The sequence below is a fragment of the Saccostrea cucullata genome, unplaced genomic scaffold (genome assembly GCF_032062105.1).
Source record: "Saccostrea cucullata isolate Sc308-1 unplaced genomic scaffold, CSIRO_AGI_Scuc_v1 ctg3949, whole genome shotgun sequence".
NCBI lineage: Eukaryota > Metazoa > Mollusca > Bivalvia > Ostreida > Ostreidae > Saccostrea > Saccostrea cuccullata.
In genome coordinates this window covers 3,497-24,891 of record NW_026932603.1, presented here as the reverse complement: position 1 = coordinate 24,891, position 21,395 = coordinate 3,497, and the positions used below count along the sequence as shown (strand labels likewise).

At 35.5% G+C, this 21,395-nt stretch overlaps 1 protein-coding gene across 2 annotated transcripts; it reads left to right on the top strand.

Moving 5' to 3' along the window:
* The first annotated feature begins 248 nt into the window (after positions 1-248).
* On the top strand, positions 249-21,100 carry LOC134235576 (centrosomal protein of 120 kDa-like). 2 transcript variants are annotated; one of them, XM_062717708.1, is made up of 22 exons: positions 249-395; positions 1,195-1,463; positions 1,692-1,827; positions 2,712-2,765; positions 3,210-3,364; positions 3,615-3,812; positions 4,303-4,521; positions 4,752-5,010; positions 5,287-5,361; positions 6,585-6,711; positions 6,907-7,056; positions 7,889-8,006; positions 9,196-9,263; positions 9,503-9,605; positions 9,748-9,891; positions 9,998-10,087; positions 10,487-10,579; positions 15,273-15,385; positions 16,171-16,219; positions 18,690-18,812; positions 19,155-19,399; positions 19,742-21,100. In XM_062717708.1, the coding sequence occupies exons 1-22, from the start codon at positions 350-352 to the stop codon at positions 19,977-19,979; spliced, it is 3,072 nt and encodes a 1,023-aa protein (XP_062573692.1). In that variant the 5' UTR covers positions 249-349; the 3' UTR covers positions 19,980-21,100. The 2 variants fall into 2 exon arrangements, with proteins under 2 accessions (XP_062573692.1, XP_062573693.1); XM_062717709.1 differs by lacking the exon at positions 2,712-2,765.
* The last annotated feature ends 295 nt before the right edge of the window (positions 21,101-21,395 follow it).

Sequence of the window (21,395 nt, the reverse complement as noted above, 5' to 3'; positions counted from 1 at the left end):
AGAAAGGTTACATGTCGTGTGAAATATGAAAGTCACAGCTCCACTAAATCAAAAGTTATGGGCAAGGTTGAAGTATTTGCGGACAAACAGACAGACAGCTAGACGGACAGACAGACAGACCGACATGACAAAAACTATATACCGCGAAACTTTGTTTACAGGGGCAAAAAAGAGAAGAGAATCCAAATTAATCCGGAAACGAAAATTCACTGAATTCAAAACAAAATTTTAGAGGAGTTCCGATGGAATGTTTACAACCATGGCCGCCGTATTTGAAAGAAAAGAATTTCTCTTTCTAAAATGATTTGCTACTGACAAAATAATCGACGTTTATTGATTTCAGAAAACAATGGTTGAAAAAGACAAATTCCTTGTTGTAATATCTGTCCTAGAGGGTAGGTTTTGAGATTTTAATCATTCTAAAAATGATATGCATACCTAACCGACAGGTCTGTGCTCGTTTTCAATGTGGCAGCAGCTGGGAATTTTGTTTCAGTTTAAATATTCTCACTCATTTAACATTAATGGAAATTCGTAATGTGTTATATTTAAGCGTATCTAAAGGAAATAGAATGTATGGTTACATTAAAGAAGTTTTCGAATATTTCTCGAATTTCCTCTATTTTTAGTTTGATGTAAAATATCATTAAAAACAAACACATAGGTTATGATTAACTAAGAAGTTGCTTTGATTTTTAAAAGTTAAAGAGAAATTATGAATCAACTCAAAGAAAATGATTATTTATTTTATATGCAAAATTACATTAATATTTTTAAATGTTCGAGGATGAAACCCTAAGTGCAAGCACAGTTCATTTTGTACAATTCTACAGACTTTGTCAGAATACTTTCACATTTTGCTCATTTCTCTTCTCTGTAATTTTCTTAAATGTTGATTACTGCATATCACCATGATCATGATGATCACACTTAGTCAGTCTTCAAAACTTTCAACTTACTGGCTTGCAGGACCAGGGAATTGTCTAAATTTACTGGCCCACCAACAATTTTACTGGCCCCCTTAATTTGAAAAAAATGTATTCATAAATATAAATTAATACATGCCAACTGCAGAAACGCCCTTTGTCATGTTCCAGTAAGTTGTTCACAGGATATTTGAGCATTTTACGTATATATATTGATATGTTTAAAATAGAATATAAAATTATTTTAAATATTTGTTTTTGATGGTAGGAAGAAGATTCCCTAAGCGACCAAAACACAAGATAATCACCGAGGCCCGTTTTGATGGGGAGCTTTTGTCCACTGACTCGGTAGATCACACAGAAACTCCAAACTTCACCCAGGAACTGGCCTGGGAGCTCGACAAAAAAGGTCTACAGCAACACAGACTGCAGAGGACGTCCATTAAAATTCAGTGTTATGCATGTGATAGTTCATCCACCTTTAAGGAGGCCATAGGATATGTTGTGCTGGATCTAAGATCAGTTACAACAAAACAGGTGTAGTAGATCTTCTGATCATTGTTTTTTAAAGTTTCCTATATGAAAATGCACATTCATTTGGATTTTAAAGGCTGATTTTAAGATAGAATGTATTTTTTTTAATATTGCTTTTAAAGTCATCATGGAATTCCTGCTCATGTTCATTTGTTTTATATTTAATAACTAAAATCTATGTTGAACTTCTCATGCATGAAAAGCACATGAAGATTGAGAATTTTTTTCCAGACTCCAAAATGGTATCCACTTCTACACTCGAAATACAGCAAAAATAAAACAGAAATTCGGTTAGCTATTTACTTAGAAAACGATAAAAATGGTGAACAGGAAACAAGCTTTAAAGCCAAGGATGCACCCGCTAGATGTAAGTATAGCCAAGCACCTGTCAGGTGTAAGTATTGTTGAGTATCTGACTGTCAGGTGTAAGTACATGTACAGCCAAACACCTGTCCATTGTAAATATTGCTGAGCAATGGCGAGCATCTGTCAGGTGTAAGTGCATGTATAGCCAAGCACCTGTTAGGTGTAAGTATTGTATTGCACCTGTTAGGTGTAAGTATAGGCAAGCACACAAATTAAACAGAATTAATGATTTGAAATTTGAGTGTGAGACAGCTCCTTGACAACAGGCCGAGACAGAGATATCTCAGCCCCAGTTCTGAGGCTCTGTCTCACCCAGTCCAAATGCCTGTATCAGGGCTTATACACTACTAGGTATATGATATTTCCATTTCTGTTTGTTTTCTTTGTGATAACTTGATTTCTTGATCATTCTACCGGAATGTAAATTTTGTTTAACGATGGATTAGGAGCTAAGGAGACCTAGTATGCATGCAAATCTCCTTGTATATAGCGTCAGATGGCAGTTACTATTGATATTGACATGGGAGGCCTCATGTAATGGAAATTTATTAGTCTACATTTTCAAAATCTAAATTTACAATTTTATTTCATAACGAAATGGAAATATAACACGTATAAGGAATCACTGTCTAGTTAGTAGAGTATGCCAGGGTCATCAACTAAGTTGGAAATGTTGGATAATTTATGCAAAATGGGCTTCACCTGTTATGCAAATTATTCCACATTTCCAACTGTCATTGATGTCCTGGCATGCTCTACAAACTAGAGAGTGATTCTTTAACTCAGGTCCAATTTTTGTCTATGTGTCACTGTATTATAACGCGTAGGTTTTACCTTAAATTCTTTTTTAAAACTATCACTATTTAGTTTTGCATGTAATTACAGTAATAGAACGTGACCCAAGAGCAACTTATAGCATGGAGACTCAGACCCCCACAAGTATCAGTGATTGCTGCATTGTTTATTTAGATTTACTGTTATTGTTGTTCTATTCTTTTAGATTTGGGAATTTAACACCACTTTTTAGTTCAGGGACTGGGCCATTAGAATTGAAAAAAAATAGAAAGAAAGTGTCCATGAAATGTCATTAAAATTTGGTGTTCTGGTGGTTTTTCTTTCAATTAAGTACCGGGGTAATGAAAATAACACAGTCATTCAGAAACAATGCTACCCCTTTTAATTCATAAATTGGCTGTCTGGAGACCTCAGTTAGGATGAGTTCTTAACATTTTGTTTTTGTTAAAATTGTTTGTTTTCATTGTTTTTGTGCTTTTCCATTGTATTTGACATAAGTATTAAATGAAATTTCCTCTTCTTGAATGACTTAATATTTCTATTGAATGTAATGAATATTCCATACCAATACTCGGTTATATATTGCAGTACTTGAGGACACACAGAACTTGGGGGCGGACCCTCGTCACTTACAACCCTTACTTAACGAAGCTGAGGGCTATTATCAGATTGGTTCCAAACTTAAATGTAAAGAACAGTTTGTCCTATCTGTCACTATCGCACAGGCTGCAAACTTAACTCAGGTATTTCTTACATTTAACATGTTTAATGAAACTATTCTTTTAACTTTGGTTATTCTTATATTTTCATCTTATTTCATCATACACAGAATTTTAGCCTATGTATAAAATTTGATGCTTGTCTAAAAGTCCCTCTAAATAAGCACAATGTTAACATTTATGTATAAATACATTTAAAGTATAAAGTACATTATGTATTTGTAATTGGTAATCCACCGTTCAATTTGTGAGTAATGAGTCAATCTATTTTCAGCTGATTCCAAGTTCCCAGCCCCTCCCTGTGACAGCCAATGGTTACTTCTTTTACTTCTCCCTCCTGGGAAACGATGTGACTAACGAGACTTTCCACGATTTAATTAATCCTAACTTTCCTGCAGAACGAGCTTCTGTTAAAATCCGGAGTAACGTAGATACACTGAGGGCCTTCTTTTCCTGCCAGCCTGGTATCCAGGTATGTTGTCATAGCTATATATAGAAGCGATTGTGAGGGAAATTAACGGTTTTATTACATGTCCAGAAAGAGCTTCAGAAAAAAAATTAGTAAAGGACACTTAACTTAGCTATAAATAATAGAAATGGATTCAATCAAAATCTTACTTTTCATGTTGTATATGAATGAACCAAGATTGGAAGCACCTTGGGAAATTGACTTGCCTTGGGCCAGTCTGGGGGGAACCAGAATTTTGCTGACTCCCTCAATGATATACTTTAACTGTTTAATGTATTGTGGAGTCATCATTCAATGACAATGCTGATTTTTGTTTCTTCAGATACATTTGCGTTGTGGAATCAGCAGTCATTATTAACGCTGATGATTATTTCTTTAAAAAAATTTGTGTTGTGTAGTCAGCAGCCATTGTTAACACTGATGTTTATTTCTTTAGATACATTTGTGTTGTGTAGTCAGCAGTCATTGTTAATACTGATGTTTATTTCTTCAGGTACATTTGTGTTGTGGAGAGCAATCCTTAGGGAGCTGTGAGATTCCTCTCAAAGATCTTCTAGTCAAAAACAGTACAGAAATCTATATGAAGCCAGTCTCCATTGAGGGTTCCTTCCAGCTGGTTCCCCCAAACAAAACCAAGCAACAGATCACCCCCGCCCCCGGGGATCTGGCCCCCACCGTGGGGGTCTCTATTGTACTGAGGAAAGAGGAAATGGTAGGATCTTGATAATCTGTAATGGTGCAATGAAAATGAAAGTTTCTGATTATTTTAAATAATACTTATTTGCTTCCACTCAAATCTGTAGCATTTAAAGTAAAGTAGCTACAAAACAGATAAGATATATAGACTAATTTTATATAACACATGTATTTGTGTTAAATGATAGATACGAGTGCATTTGAATAAAACATTTCCATTGTAGTAAAAGATTGTATTTATTTCAGGTGATATCCTCTACTGGCAAGAATGACGCTCAGGAAACTAAAGTGTTAGGCTCCCCTGTCAAGGAGCGTGATGTGTCCCCGCCCAGGGGATCAGCATCCCCAGCAGCCAAAACCAAGAAAGACCGATCACCAGCCAAACCGAGGGACCGACCCCAGGAACCAGCCAAGCCAGAACCAGTCAAGGAGGCAGATGATTACGAGGATGATTTCGAGGATGGAAATAACACGCAGGAGTTTGTCAGCAGCTTTGAGGAGGAAAGTGAGTGTATTTGGATGTACAGTTTACTCATATTATACCTGCATATTACTTTTACTTCAAAAAAATAGGGAAAACCTATAAATAGGTTAAAAATGAGGATAAAAAAAACAGATGTTGAGGTTATAGAAAAACACACTTTATGAAGGTTAAGAAATGTACATGATTGTACATTTTAAAGCACATCTTTATCTAGAGTCAAATTGAATATTTTTGAAAGACTGACTGATTCTCATCCATTTAAGCACACCTTCACCTTTGTTTTATTTTTAATTTTAGAAGGTGCTAAAAAATCTACAGAGAAACCAGCAGGTGCTCCCCAAAGTCCCCGCAGTCCAGTCAGGTCACATCCGGGTATGTACATCAATCTGGTTTGTTAACTGGTTAAAAAGATTGATTTTTCAAATTTCTACTTTTAGAACCATAATACAATGACTAAAAAGAGCTTGCTTTTGCTATCGTTTTGAAAAAAGTAATGTGATCCAAATCTCACATCATTGGTACATGTAACATTTTGTCCGGCGTGATCCAAACTTTTCTTTCACATCAATTTCAACCAAACTTGCCACAAAGTTCCTTTAAGGGGATTCAAGAAATAAAATCTTCTTCTCATGTATATAAAACATCCTCATTGTAGATCTTTGTTCAAATCATGACCCCCGGGGGTCCTGGCCGACCAAAGTTTTACATAGAAATATATAGGAAAATTCTTTAAAAATCTTCTTCTCAAGAATGACAAAGCCATAATTCATCATATATATATGGAGAAAGTATTTCAAGTTTGTTCCATGACCCATGGGGGTAGGGCGGGGCCAAAATGGCCGACCAAAGTTTTACATGGAAATATATAGGAAAATTCTTTAAAAATCTTCTTCTCAAGAATGACAAAGCCATAATTCATCATATTTATATGGAAGCATGCTCAGGTAGTGTAGATTCAAGTTTGTTCACCCCAAAATGGCAAGGTTTTACATAGAAATATATAGGAAAATTCTTTAAAAATCTTCTTCTCAAGAATGACAAAGCCATAATTCATCATATATATATGGAAGCATGCTCAGGTAGTGTAGATTCAAGTTTGTTCAAATCATGACCCCGGGGGTAGGGCGGGGCCAAAATGGCCAACCAAGGTTTTACATAGAGATATATAGGAAAATTCTTTAAAAATCTTCACACACATCATATTGATATGGAAGCATGTTCAGGTAGTGTAGATTCAAGTTTGTTCAAATCATGACCCCCGGCCCCAAAATGGCCGACTTTTACATAGAAATATATAGGAAAATTCTTTAAAAATCTTCTTCTCAATCATTTTCTAAAAAATAGCAAATCCATGATTGGTCATGGGACTACTTTTGGATTTAAACTTTACAATAAAAAGCCATTTTATACTAGTCCTACCCTTGGTGCTCAGGTGAGCGATGTGGCCCATGGGCCTCTTGTTAGATGATAAAATCATTATATAACTCATTTTCTGTCCTTCAGACTAACAAGAGAAATTTCCCCCCTTTCAGTACCCCACATGTTTATTGTTGTTTTCCCCCTTTCTGTACCCCACATGTCTCGTTATTTTACAGTGGACAGTCAGACCACCACCTCCACACACCTGGCCATCCCGCCCCAGGCCCACCACTTCACCTTCTCCATCGACCTCCGCAGCATCAAGGACGTCCACAATACCTCTACACTCAATGTATTTATCAGGTAAATCATAAACTGTGCAATTATACAGTTAAGGAATCACTATTTTTAGCAAAGGTAAGACATGATATTCTTTCCAGTTCAGGATGTGTCAGAATATTTTTACTTGAAGTATTAATCTTTTTTATCTCTAGAATTTCATGTTGGTGAAGTAATCATTGTATATATAGATTTATTGATCCTTTGTTTGTATTCAAGATACTCCTACCCCTTTTTCGGAAGTGCTGCTCCAATTTTGACAAACCCTCCTGTCGAGATCAGGAAGGGTACGGAGGTTATTCTCCCGCAGTCCTTCTGTGCGTTTGATTTCGCTTGTACCACACAGCAGCTACAGGAGACATTCCTCAGGTAAACTGATTTGTAGAATTACAGAATTACTTCCCACAGGTAAACTGGATTTGCAGAGGCAGTTACTAAAGTTTTTCCCATATACATGATATACAATTTGTAGCAAAAAATATCAGAAGATGCTCAGATATTGCAATCTAATTAAAATTAGATGATAGATCCGCTCTCATGCTCGCTACACTAACATCTAACAACATCCCATTGAGGATCGTGTCATAGGTCAAACTGTATCAATCAAATCGTCACCTGCAAAATCATTAATTGTATATTCTTGAAGCGAATAAGTCTAGAACTGTTCCGAACCTCTGACGTTACCCTCAGTGGGATGTTGTTAGATGTTTTAAGCATTAATAAAATTGCACCATGCTCTATTTTCTTTAGCCATTATATGTATTATAAGCTAAGGATTACCAAAGAGAGTTAAAATGGAATGCTGCTTCTAAGCATTAAAATCCTGAATGACATTAATTTACACACTAATACCGTAAACCATTTTTTATTCACAATAACTTAATTTCACGATTTACTGGGGGTAAATTTGTTTACGGCAATTCATTTTCAAGCCATTTTTTGATCTTTTGTTAATCAATTAACAAAGAGATGTTGAAGACTGGTACATGGTGAGAAATATTCACGAAGATGGGGCTTTCGCAAAAATTTCTCGCATGGGGAATAAAAGTGGTTTTACAGTAATTTTGATTGAGAATTCAGAGATGTATCTTTGATTTTTTTGTGCATCTTGAGTTAATATTTAAATATCATGTAATCAAGTGATCCTTTTATGATCTGCCTAGAGAATTCCTGTGGTATATTACTGCTAATTCTTGTACAGGGTCCCCCTGATGATAGAGGTGTGGCACCGAGACAAGCAGCTCTCCCAGGACGTATTGGTTGGTTCAGGGCGACTTCCCCTTGATCAAATCATCACCACCGATAAATTCAGAGTCTCCGTACGTGTCATTTTCTCTCTGTATAAACTATTCATTTGTACATTAGGAAAAATAAATAAAAAATATTAGTGTTGGCAAATCGGACGATTTTTAGTAACCGGTTACTCGCTCAATCTTCCGATCGAGTACCCGGTTACTCGGATGATTTATTCATATGTATCATTTATCTCATCTTTTACTCATCGGTTCTAACAAAACACAGAGGTATTGTGAATTAACTTTATTTATAAACTTAAAAAGAGCACGCACGCAATATCTTGAATTTTATATATAACTATAATCAAAAAATTCAAATCAGAAAAAAATAAATATTCAATGTTTCACGCTTTTTTACAATGTTTTACTTTTCAACCCCCGATATATGTCACGATCAAGGAGAATAATTATTAAAAAATTTGAAGTCACGATAACTCTAATTCACATTAATTACATTTTACAAGTACATGTATGCCCTCAGCTGTTCTTTTAAAATACTTCCAAGCTATACATATGCATATATATACATATGTTTGGCGGCATCTTGTTAAATTATTTAATGAGGTAATTATAACTTGGGTCTTCAAAACTTGTATAACCTGCTGGCAATCAAAGCTATCAATTAAGTGTGAAAACCAATCAATCCTAATTAGTGAAACAATACATGTAGATCATTAAATCTAACGGTAAAGAAAATTAGAGAAATGTTTATTTGTATGCTTAAAAACAAATTAACATTTCATTTTTCAGCTATTAACCATATAAGATGCATTTTATCCGAGTAACCGAATAGCAATTTTACTAACCGATACTCGCATCGTTCGACGGTTAACCGGTTAACCGGGTACTCGTAAAAAATATGTATAACCATGGAGTATAATTGAATGATGGTGATATGAATTTTTCGCCTTTATATTCACACATTTGTACATCAGATAAAATAAAACAATTGGTAAGCAACTTGTTGAACGTTCAAGAACAAACAGAATAATATTCCAAGCTTCTCCCCTATCAGCTCTCTTTCTTTAAATAAAAAAGGTTGATTATAAGATCAGTTTGTGGAATAACATTTATGAAGGATATTGTTTTTGTCTCTCCTTGTTATGGAGATGTTGAATACATAAATGTGTATAATCCTGGAGTATGACTGACTTGATGATTTTAATTGTTATAATCCTGGAGTATGACTGACTTGATGATGATTTTATTTCAGAGTAACACAGGTACCCCTGGGTGGAGGCAGACATTTCACGACAGACTGGCGATTACAGCTAATGACAGGTAAACACCTGTGTAATAGTTGGAAATTTGACACTTTTGTGCAGAAGACTTTTATTTTCAGTTTCAAAATATAATAAGAATCTGTCTTGGTTATATATTTTCCACTTAAAAGTCTTCATGTGTCAAATTCAGATGAACTTAAGTTTGAAATGAAAATTAAGCAATTGTAAGCAAATTGATTACCTGAATCTTAAAGGAAAGTTTTGCCAAAGTTCATTGTGCATTGTCATTTTTTATAGTGGTCATCAGAAGGTGGGTGAGGTTTGTTTTGTTTTGTGTCTGGAGGACTGGGGACCAATCACAGCACAGCAAATTGTCGTCCAACAGGAGGGGCCACCACAGGTATTCAGACCCTCGTAAAGTTATCTCTCCTACATGTGAACCATCTCAACCAACCTGTATTGAATGTGATAAATAACTTCCTAAAATTGTTCCACTTTTAAATTTTGAGGTAACAATACTCTCTTCTTGATTTTTCCCCTAGCCTGTGTTAAGTTCCCCAGTTCGATCTCCTAAGGTGACAGAGAGACCAGTAAGTCCCGAGGAGCCCCGCAAGACTGCGGAGTATCAGGCAGCTGTGGAACTGGAAATGTGGAAGGAATCGCAGGAACAGATGTTTGAAAACCAGGTTAGGGATTTTTTTTATCACATTACATGCATTTAAAACCATTTTTTTAAAAAAATCTTTAGGCTTTTTCAAACATTTTATTAATTCAATCGCTTTGGATTAACAGCTGAAGCAGAAAGAAATCATGTACATGAAGGCCTTAGCAGAGGAATGGAAGAAGAGGGACAGAGAGCGGGAAATAATTATGAAAAAGAAAGTAAGTGTACTACATAATAGAAATGGACAAGGGAAAATCTCATGAAAAAGAAAGTAGGTTAATACAAGATAACTATACATAAAACGTAATAGAGATGGACAAGGTACTGAATTATCATGAAAAACAATGTAGGTTTACTTCAATCAATAAAAATATAAAAGAAATGAACAAGCTTTTATGATGGTGGACACATAGGACTCACTTTATTGTTCGTTTATTTGTCTAGAAAGGGTGGTATTTTTACAGAAAAGATCACTTACAAACTTGCGATGTATGTTCATTTGATTATGCATTATAAATTTTGAAAACTGATATTTATAAAATTAATTCTCCTATAATGGGAAGATTTATTAACCATTTGTTGAGGGAATGACACCTGACTTAATCATTTTGTTATAGATGGCAGAATACACCCAGTCTGAGGAGAAATTAAGGAAAACTTTGTTAGATTTACAGAAGAGAGAAAAACAGTTAGCAGCCAATGAACAAGAGGTAATGTTGATTCCATGGCAACTGATTCTCATTCGAAATTATTTAATACATTGTAAACCTTATGCTTTTAAAATTATCTGCATCCAGGCAGGTAGTTTTCAAAATGCTCTAGCTTTTCATTCCTAGTTATAGGATACTTACATATTATTAGCTCACCTGAGCCAAAGGCTCGTGAGCTTTTCATATCAAAATTTGTCCGTTGTCTGTCATTATCATTAACTTTTCACATTTTCATTTTCTTCTCAAGAACCACTGGGCCAATTTCAACCAAACTTGCTACAAAGTATCCTTGGGGGAAGGGGTTTCAAGTTTGTTCAAATGAAGGGTCATACCCTCTTCCAAGGGGAGGTATTTATGAATTAGTCATAAATTAATGGTGTTTTTTAAAAATCTTTTGCTCAAGAACCAGTGGGACAGGAAAGATGAAACTTAGGTGGAAGTATCCTCATAGATTCTAGACTCATTGTGTAGATTCAAGTTTTTTTCAAATCATGACCCCTGGAGCAAGGGTGGGGCCATAATGTGTGATCAAATATTTCAAATGAGACTTACCAGTATTACAAATGCCATCCTCATAAACATTTTATCTTTCAATGCAGTTGGTCAGTATTATTAGTGTTTTGGTGGATTCTCAATTTTATATGCAAAGTATAGTAATCATTTCATAGAAATCAAACATTCCAATCAATGTGTAATGTGGTGATCAAAATGTGGAAATTTTGCACACTTGATCTAACAAAATGACACGCTGTATTGGAATGATAGTATACAGTCAATTCTCGAATTATCGCCATTCGATTCATCGCCATTTTCGCAATACCGCCATAATTTCCCAAGAACGTTTTTCCTGCTATATAAAATTCTCCTTATAACGCCGAATTCGCATACCGCCATCCGCCACCCTGTTTTCACAACAAACGTCCATTTTTAAGTGTCATTTATCTCGATATACCGCCACAGGTGCATGCGGTCAGTGAAGCGCGGCTAGTTGGTTGACGCTATCCCTGTTGTAAAGCATGCAAAGCCAGACAAAGTACATGCAATTAAATAATTAAATAAGAGTTAAATAAACAATTTATTAAAATTTTAGTATGAACTGTTATATAATAATGATTTTGTTTTCTGTTTAATAAAAATCATTCAGTCACGATAGTACGCCGAATACGATATTATTTTGATGATCTCTGCTATAAACAATTCAAAGTTTGCTTGACAAATAATTATATGGTATAAACTGTGAACGTTTCATTAACAATGATGCCATAAACAATGAATTTTTTCAAGAAATAATTTTACGTACTGTCAGCAATATATCACGACGATCGACCCAGCATGTTTTTTAGCTCACCTGAGCCGAAGGCTCAAGTGAGCTTTTCTGATCACATTTTGTCCGTCGTCCGTCTGTCCGTCCGTCTGTCCGTCTGTCTGTCCGTCTGTCCGTCTGTAAACTTTTCACATTTTCGACTTCTTCTCAAGAACCACTTGGCCAATTTTGACCAAACTTGGTACAAAGCATCCTTGGGTGAAGGGGAATTTAAATTGTTAAAATGAAGGGACATATCCCCTCGCAAGGGGAGATAATCAAGAAAAGACAAAAATAGGGTTGGGTCATTAAAAAATCTTCTTCTCAAGAACCACTGGGCCAGTAAAGCTGAAACTTATGTGGAAGCATCCTGGTATAATGTAGATTCCAAATTGTTCAAATCATGACCCCCGGGGGAAGGGCGGGGCCACAATGGGGAATCAAAGTTTTATATAGAAATATATAGGAAAAATCTTTGAAAATCTTCTTCTCAAGAACCACTGGGCCAGAAAAGCTGAAACTTATGTGGAAGCACCCTGGGGTAGTGTAGATACTAAATTGTTCAAATCATGACCCCCGGGGGAAGGGCGGGGCCACAATGGGGAATCAAAGTTTTATATAGAAATATATAGGAAAAATCTTTGAAAATCTTCTTCTCAAGAACCACTGGGCCAGAAAAGCTGAAACTTATGTGGAAGCATCCTGGTATAATATAGATTCTAAATTGTTCAAATCATGACCCCCGGGGGAAGGGCGGGGCCACAATGGGGTATCAAAGTTTTACATAGAAATATATAGGAAAAATCTTTGAAAATCTTCTTCTCAAGAACCACTGGGCCAGAAAAGCTGAAACTTATGTGGAAGCATCTTGGTATAATGTAGATTCTAAATTGTTCACATCATGACCCCCGGGGGAAGGGCGGGGGGCCACAATGGGGAATCAAAGTTTTACATAGAAATATATATTGGAAAAATCTTTGAAAATCTTCTTCTCAAGAACCACTGGGCCAGAAAAGCTGAAACTTATGTGGAAGCACCCTGGGGTAGTGTAAATTCTAAATTGTACAAATCATGACCCCCGGGGGAAGGCTGGGCCACAATGGGGTATCAAAGTTTTACATAGAAATATATAGGAAAAATCTTTGAAAATCTTCTTCTCAAGAACCACTGGGCCAGAAAAGCTGAAACTTATGTGGAAGCATCCTGGTATAATGTAGATTCTAAATTGTTCAAATCATGACCCCTGGGAGAAGGGCGGGGCCACAATGGGGAATCAAAGTTTTATATAGAAATATAAAGGAAAAATCTTTGAAAATCTTCTTCTCAAGAACCACTGGGCCAGAAAAGCTGAAACTTATGTGGAAGCATCTTGGTATAATGTAGATTCTAAATTGTTCACATCATGACCCCCGGGAGAAGGGCGGGGCCACAATGGGGAATCAAAGTTTTACATAGAAATATATATTGGAAAAATCGTTGAAAATCTTCTTCTCAAGAACCACTGGGGCAGAAAAGCTGAAACTTATGTGGAAGCATCCTGGTATAATGTAGATTCTAAATTGTTAAAATAATGACCCCTGGGGGAAGGGTGGGGCTACAATGGGGAATCAAAGTTTTTTATAGAAATATATAGGAAAAATCTTTGAAAATCTTCTTCTCAAGAACCACTGGGCCAGTAAAGCTGAAACTTATGTGGAAGCACCCTGGGGTAGTGTAGATTCTAAATTGTTCAAATCATGACCCCCGGGGGAAGGGCGGGGCCACAATGGGGTATCAAATTTTTACATAGAAATATATAGGAAAAATCTTTGAAAATCTTCTTCTTAAGAACCACTGGGCCAGAAAAGCTGAAACTTATGTGGAAGCATCTTGGTATAATGTAGATTCTAAATTGTTCAAATAATGACCCCCGGGCGAAGGGCGGGGCCACAATTTGGAATCAAAGTTTTATATAGAAATATATAGGAAAAATCTTTGAAAATCTTCTTCTCAAGAACCACTGGGCCAGAAAAAGTGAAGCTTATATATATAGAAGCATTCTAGGGTAGTGTAAATTCTAAATTATAGGAATCATGACCCCCGGGGGAAGGGCGGTGCCATTATAGGGAATCAAAGTTTTACATAGAAATATATAGGAAAAATCTTTGAAAATCTTCTTCTCAGGAACCACTGGGCCAAAAAAGCTGAAACATATGTGCCCATGGAAGGATCATGGGTTAGTGTAGATTTCAAAATGTCTAAATTATGATCAGTGGGGTAGGGTGGGGATGCATTATGTATAACAAGGGGGAAATCTGGTAAAGAACAGAATGGTTAAAACTTCTCAGGTGAGCGATGTGGCCCATGGGCCTCTTGTTTTTAATATCAGACATACAGATTTACATGCATACACATGTACTTGTCTTTATTTTATTTCTGCACATTTTGTTTTAACGACATTGTACATAAAATTACTTGAAGTATTTTCAAATTTAGAAATATGTTTTATATGTATACATGTACATGTAATTATAAGAATAGAAACGCTAAATAGTATTTCTAAGGACGGTAACTCTTCTTGTTTCCTTAGAGATGGAAAATTCAATTCATCGCCAAATTCGTTATACCGCCATGATTTCTAAATTACAAAAGGTGGCGATTTATCGAGAATTAACTGTATATACAAAGTAACAAAGTAACATGAGAGTTATGAAAGTCATTGTTGAAATTTTTTTTTAAAATCTTCTTCTCAAGAATAGTAAAGGCATGATTAGTCATATTTATATGGAAGCATCCTTTGGTAGTGTAGATTCAAGTTTATTCAAATCATGACCTCCAAGGGTAGGGCGGGTCCATAATGGCCAATCAAAGTTTTACATATAGGAAAATTCTTAATTCTTTAAAAATCTTCTTCTCAAGAATAGCAAAGCCAAGATCAGTCATTTTTATATGGAAACATCCTCAGGTTGTGTAGATTCATTCAAGTATGTTCAAATCATGACCCTCAGGGGTAGGGTGGGGCCACATTGGCTGATCAAAGTTTTACTTAGGAATATATAGGAAAAATTTTTCAAGGACTGCAAAGTGTGATTGGTCATATTTTATTTGGGAGGGAGTGGGGCACAATGTAAGTTCAAATGGAAAGGGAAATAAAGCCACAAGTAGTCAAAGAGATATGCAAGCATCCTTAGTTAGTGTAGATTCAATCCTTTAAGGTTTGGTTTGGGCCACTTTTGGGTGTAAATGTTTCAATAATAAACTGATTTCTGCTTTTTTATTCCAAGCCACAGTGCTCAAGTGAGCAATGTGGCCCATGGGCCTCTAGCTTGTTGCTCAGGTGAGCATTGTGGCCCCTTGGCCTCTTGTTCATTTCTGACTTCTAGTAGTAATGCATGTTTGATAATCACTTAGGTGATGAGACAGCGTGGTGAGTTACAGAGAGAGCATGACAGAAAACTGCAGGAAATGAAAGAGGCCTCCCACAGGATGAAGGAGGATTGTCAACACCAGGTGGAGCTGGAGAGGTTAATATCACTATTTATTGTTTCTTTCTATATCAATGTTAAACCAGATGGAAAGTTAGTGTAAACAGCAGAGGTTAATATCACTATTTATTGTTTCTGTCTATATCAATGTCCAATCAGATGAAAGGTTAATGTAAACAGTAGAGGTTAATATCACTATTTATTGCCCTGTCTATATCAGTGTCCAATCAGATTGAAATTTATTGTAGACAATAGAGGTTAATATCACTATTTATTGTTTCTTTCTTTATCAATGTCTAATCAGCTGGAAAGGTTAATATAAACAGCAGAGGTTAATACATGTATCACTACATGTATTTATTGCTCTGTGTGTATGTGTCCAATCAAACGGAAAGGTTAATGTAAGCATTTCATAAAACAAAAGGCATCCCGCAACATAACACTCCTTTGTTGTAATTTTGGCTCATATTAGACTTACTGTTTCTCGGTATTGTTGAAACTTGAAAAGCCTAAAGAATTTGGAAAGAGACAATTCTTGTGTGGAAATTCAGTGTTGTCAGCAAGTTTTCATTTGTCTTGAAACACATATTAATTCAACTTTGACAGAGTTTATTTTTAAGATACAATTTAATACAATTAATACCTTCAAATATTGAGATCTATTTAATAACAATTGACAGCACTTGGAAATTATCTATTGTAATCCATTACATCTTTATCAAAACTATGAAAATTATTAATGGCTGATTTTAAAATTTTAGTAAGTAAAATCAATTTATTTCAGTCTCTTTTTTTCTTTATTGAATTTGTGTATGTTATTGTAGAATGAAGGTCCGAGAGATTGAGGGTATTGTGGAGCGATATAAAAATGAGGTAAGGAAAATCATTCACATAGAATTTAGAAAATTCCAGCTTCACCATAATACAGACAGTGCCATGAAGTTTGAAATAACGAGGTTTAACTCTTAAGGGGGCTGACTATAGTTTTCATTGCGCAATATTTCGCGCATCATAGTAAAATGAAGCGTATTTACTGTTCAAATGCAATTTTTTTTTGCTTAATTATTAAAATTAAACAAAATTAAGAAATTAGAGGTATAAAAATGTAATTACAATTTGAAATAAATGATTTTTTAACCGATTTTGCAATTGATAGGTAGGTATACGTCGTTGCAGTGTGTTTTTGACGTTATGATAATCTGCAGCTCTTAAAGAAAGGGGTAATAAAAATATTATTGAAGAAAAAGTAATAAACATACGCTCTTGAAATGTAAAACATAGAAATTTGAGAAAATCTCAAATATTTTTATTATGTTTTTATGTGAATCCATTGTGTATGTCATATTTTTAGGTCACCTGAGTAACTCAGGTGACCTTTTGCTATCCGTTTTCGTCCATTGTCGTCCGTTGTCCGTCGTGTGTCGTGTGTTAACATTTGAACATTTTCAGCTTCTTCTCTGAAACCACTGAACCAATTTCAACCAAATTTGATATACAGCATCTATGGGTGGAGGGGAACAAAAATTGTGAATTTCATGGTCCCCGCCCCCCTGGGGCCTGAGGGGTGGGGCCAAAACCACTAAAATTAATGAAATCTTTAAAAATCTTCTTCTTTACTCCTGGACATCAAGCAAGCAAACTATTGGCCTGAATGTAATGAGCATTGAGTCCTCTACCAAAATTGTGAAATTCATGGCCCCAGGGTCAGGGGTTCTAGTGCTAGGGCTGGGCTCTATAGATTATATAGTGAAAATGCATTATTTCTTTGAAAATCTTCTTCTCTGCTCCTGGGTATCAAATACACTAACTAAGCACATAGTTATGATGAGCAAGAGTGCCTCTTCCAGATTTGTGAATTTCATGGCCCCAGGGTCAGGGGTTCTGGTGTTAGGGCGGGGCTCTATAGATTATATAGTGAAAATGCATTATTTCTTTGAAAATCTTCTTCTCTGCTCCTGGGTATTTAATAAACAAATTAAGCATATAGTTATAATGAGCAAGAGTGCCTCTTCCAGATTTGTGAATTTTATGGCCCCAGGGTCAGGGGTTCTGGTGTTATGGCGGGGCTCTATAGATTATATAGTGAAAATGCATTATTTCTTAGAAAATCTTCTTCTCTGCTCCTGGGTATTAAATACACTAACTAAGCACATAGTTATGATGAGCAAGAGTGCCTCTTCCAAAATTGTGAATTTTATGGCCCCAGGGTCAGGGGTTCTGGTGTTAGGGCGGGGCTCTATAGATTATATATTGAAAATGCATTATTTCTTTGAAAATCTTCTTCTCTGCTCCTGGGTATTAAATACACTAACTAAGCACATAGTTATGATGAGCAAGAGTGCCTCTTCCAAAATTGTGAATTTTATGGCCCCAGGGTCAGGGGTTCTGGTGTTAAGTCGAGGCTCTATTGATTATATAGTAAAAATACATTTATTCTTTGTAAATATTTTTCTTTGCTTTTGGGTTTTAAGCCAATGATCCAAGTATATATTTATGATGAAGAAAGGTGCATCTAGAAAAGTGGTTATTAATGCCCCCAGGGTCAAAGGGGGGGGTGGTTACATAGCCTGAAAATAAATTAATGCTTTGAAATCTGCTCTTTGGTATTAATCAACCATTTTATGATAAAATTTGCAAAATTTTGAAATATGTGGCCCTGGGTCAGTGGTTCCTTTGGGGTGAGGTGCACAACTGGTTATAAAGTGGAAATGCATTTTCTCTTTGTTACTCTGATCTACCTCTGGGTATTAAGTAAATAGAGTAAGAATGCTAAGTTAATAATTATGATATGCAATGGTGCCTCTTTCAAAATTGTAAATTGTGAATTTCATGGCCTCAGGTTTAAACACGAACCAAATTTAATTGTTTGAAAGTTGTTACACAATACTCAGGTGACCTATAAGGCCCGTGGGCCTCTTGTGTAAATATTTACTCTACAAAAATAGTAAAATTTGCTAATTTTTTGCATTTTGAGATGCCCCCTCTGGTAACAAGATGGTAGAATTTAGTGTTTCTTGCATATATTGTATAATATAGTATTACTTATCAAATATTATAGTTTGGACAAAATGTCCATTGTAGTATTTGTAAAATTTGCTTTAAAGTGCTAAAAATTGGCATTTCCCTATATAATCCTATAGTAAATGTACCTGTATTTTGAGACGGTCCCTCAAAAATACCTGGATGGTAGATTTCCCCCAAACTTTGCATGTACACCGAAGTTAATGTAAGTTATATACTGTATAAAAATGAAAAGTTTCGCTATTGTAGTTTTCACACAGTAAAACTATAGTCGGCCCCCTTAAGATTTTTGATTCCTTTCTGCTTTGATTTTTGATTTCAGCTGAGTGAGATGGAGAAGAAGTACCGCGGTCTGGAGAAAGAGTTTGTAATTTATAAAGAACAACAGAACAGTAAACCGGAGGTCCGACTTCAGTCCGAAATCAACCTACTGACACTAGAAAAGGTACGTAACTCTTACATCTAACGCTAGAAAAGGTACCGGTATGTATTCGTTGTCTAACTCTAGAAAAGGTAGGCAACTCTTATTTTACTCTAGAAAAGGTATGTAACTCTTACTCCCAACACTAGAAAAGGTACATGACTCTTGCTCCTGATGCTAGAAAAGTTATGTAACTCTTACTCCTTATGTTAGAAAAAGTACTACGCAACTCTTACTCTAAGAATAGTAACTGGTGTAAAAAATTATCACCTCTCTTTACTTCTAGGGTAAACTTGAAAATAAAAAAAATCAATGCTTTAAGTTGATTTTCATGCCTTTGAAATAATGAGAGTTATTTCCCCTTAGGTGGAATTGGAGAGGAAGATAGATGCTCTGTCAAAGTCCAAGCTTCACTATAAGCAGCAGTGGGGGCGTGCCCTGAAAGAGCTCGCGAGATTAAAACAGAAAGAGCAGGCCTCGGCCAAGGCGGAGCTCAAACGGCAGCAGCAGGAGCTGGAGCACATGAGACTGAGATATCTCGCGGCCGAGGAGAAGGAGGTGGTCAACTCCGAGAAGAAAGAACTGGAGGAACTCAAGAACGAATTGTCTAAGTATGTTATGTAGGGAACAGATGGTAGCTAAATCTTCAGATTTATCTCAGGAAAGAATTTTCTAAGTATGTTGTGTAGGGAACAGATGGTAGCTAAATCTTCAGATTTATCTCAGGAAAGAATTGTCTAAGTATGTTGTGTAGGGAACAGGTGGGAGCTTTGATTTTGTAAGATGGTACCATTTAAAGAAATTTCAGAAAATAAAAAAAAAATAACCATGTTTTATAATGTGCTGTTTAAAATTGGATACAAAATTGAATTGGGTTTTTTGACCATGTTAGCATTTTTTGTTTGAAATAAGTTTTAACTGCCATACTGATAATTTCACCACAACTATTTTAGGTTGAAGAAGCTTGAGGAAGAGAAGGGTAAATTTGTGTCCGAGGACAGCCCGAGGGACGGGATGCACCCCCTGAAGGCGGATCTGGACTACAGTCTGGATGACCACATCACGCGTCTGATCGAGGAGAGGGACACGCTACTCAGGACAGGGGTGTACTCCACACAGGACAAAATCATCGCCGAGCTAGACCGACAGATCCGCGAATCCATAGCGGAGAAAAAGACCAACGCCTTATAGCAATCCGCAGGTGTCTACTCTATTGAGGGATGTATTCTGTCCAGGCAATGATTTCAAGTTTTTAACTCATATAGCATTGTAAATGTTTTACAGGAATTGTAGTAAGGGGGTGATAATAGATTTTGAAGCCTGTGTCTTACATGTATCTATGTGTCCCAGTAAAGTATGTATTTAAAGCGCTGCTTTCATTGTTAGCTTTTTAGTTCATTGCATTCATGTACAACATATGGAAATGTGAACATGCCTGTTAGTAAGTTTTTTTCATGAATGGAAATAAGGATATGTTGGTCTCATCTTTTTTAGATTGAATTTCTAGGAGATACAAATCAATTTTATTCTTCATTTCCTCCAAACCTTTTCATCAACATTCATTGACATGTATTTATATATCTACAGGTAGGTCATCATTATTTTCATTATTTGAAAGTTAATACAAATGTGATTAAATGAACTGTTTGGGTGTATAATTAGATGTTTGCTTGCCGGACACAGAAACTTCAAGATAGTCTTAGATTTAATTGTGTGTTAATTATTATCATTTTATGTAAATGTAGCTTTTCTCATTCTTATTGGTGTATTTATTGTTGTAAAAACATTTAATACAGGATTTTCTGAGAAAAGTGCTACACTCTTTTGTTATAAATTTCAACGAATTCCCAGTAAAAAGATGTTTACAAAATTAGCTGTAAAAGCATACTACTCTTTTTTCAAAAGTCAGAGAGTGATGTTTTTTAAAGAGTCAGAAAATTTTATATTGTAATAGGGAATACCTTCCTCTTCCTTCTGGTGTGTAGATAAGCTAGAGTAGACACGTTGTGAGATGTTAAATTATTCGGTGCGGATACGCTTTTTAGTTGAAATTAGATGCTTATATAATAAATTCAGATGTAGGTGGCTTAAACTCATATGATGGAAGTGGTAGCAGGTTGAAAGGAAAGAATTCAAATTTCTTCTAACTTTATTATTTATTGTATAATACAAAGAACAAAGAGTTGCTGTATGTTTATTTAAGCAATATTGTGATATGTAAATAACTCTATATGCTTAATACATCGTATATTGCCAATTGTACATGTACCTAACCTTTTAACTGAAACTTTGACCCATTAAATAATGAATATAAATGCATCTATAACAGTTTTATTTTTTTTTTATTTTTGAAAACATTATGTTCATAAAGTATAACTTTTTTTTTTTTATAAAGGAACGAAATGAAAATCTGAAGCCATATTGCACATCTACAGGAAATTACCAATTATATTCCGAAATTGAGCTTCTTTATAAAACTGAAGATGAATTCCACAAACCAGGCTGTTAGAAAAATGTAATGGCAAAAGTGTGAAAATAAGAATTCCAAAATCTTACTGATCATCTAGTTATCTACTATAAGCTGCAGATCTGTAGCGTTTGACATAA

Bases quoted from the DNA above. Each gene is read 5' to 3' on its own strand.
- LOC134235576 (XM_062717708.1), top strand. From the start codon at position 350: ATGGTTGAAAAAGACAAATTCCTTGTTGTAATATCTGTCCTAGAGG. The intron at 5,362-6,584 runs GTATGTACATCA...GTTATTTTACAG, and splicing joins TCCAGTCAGGTCACATCCGG to TGGACAGTCAGACCACCACC. The intron at 19,400-19,741 runs GTATGTTATGTA...CAACTATTTTAG, and splicing joins CTCAAGAACGAATTGTCTAA to GTTGAAGAAGCTTGAGGAAG.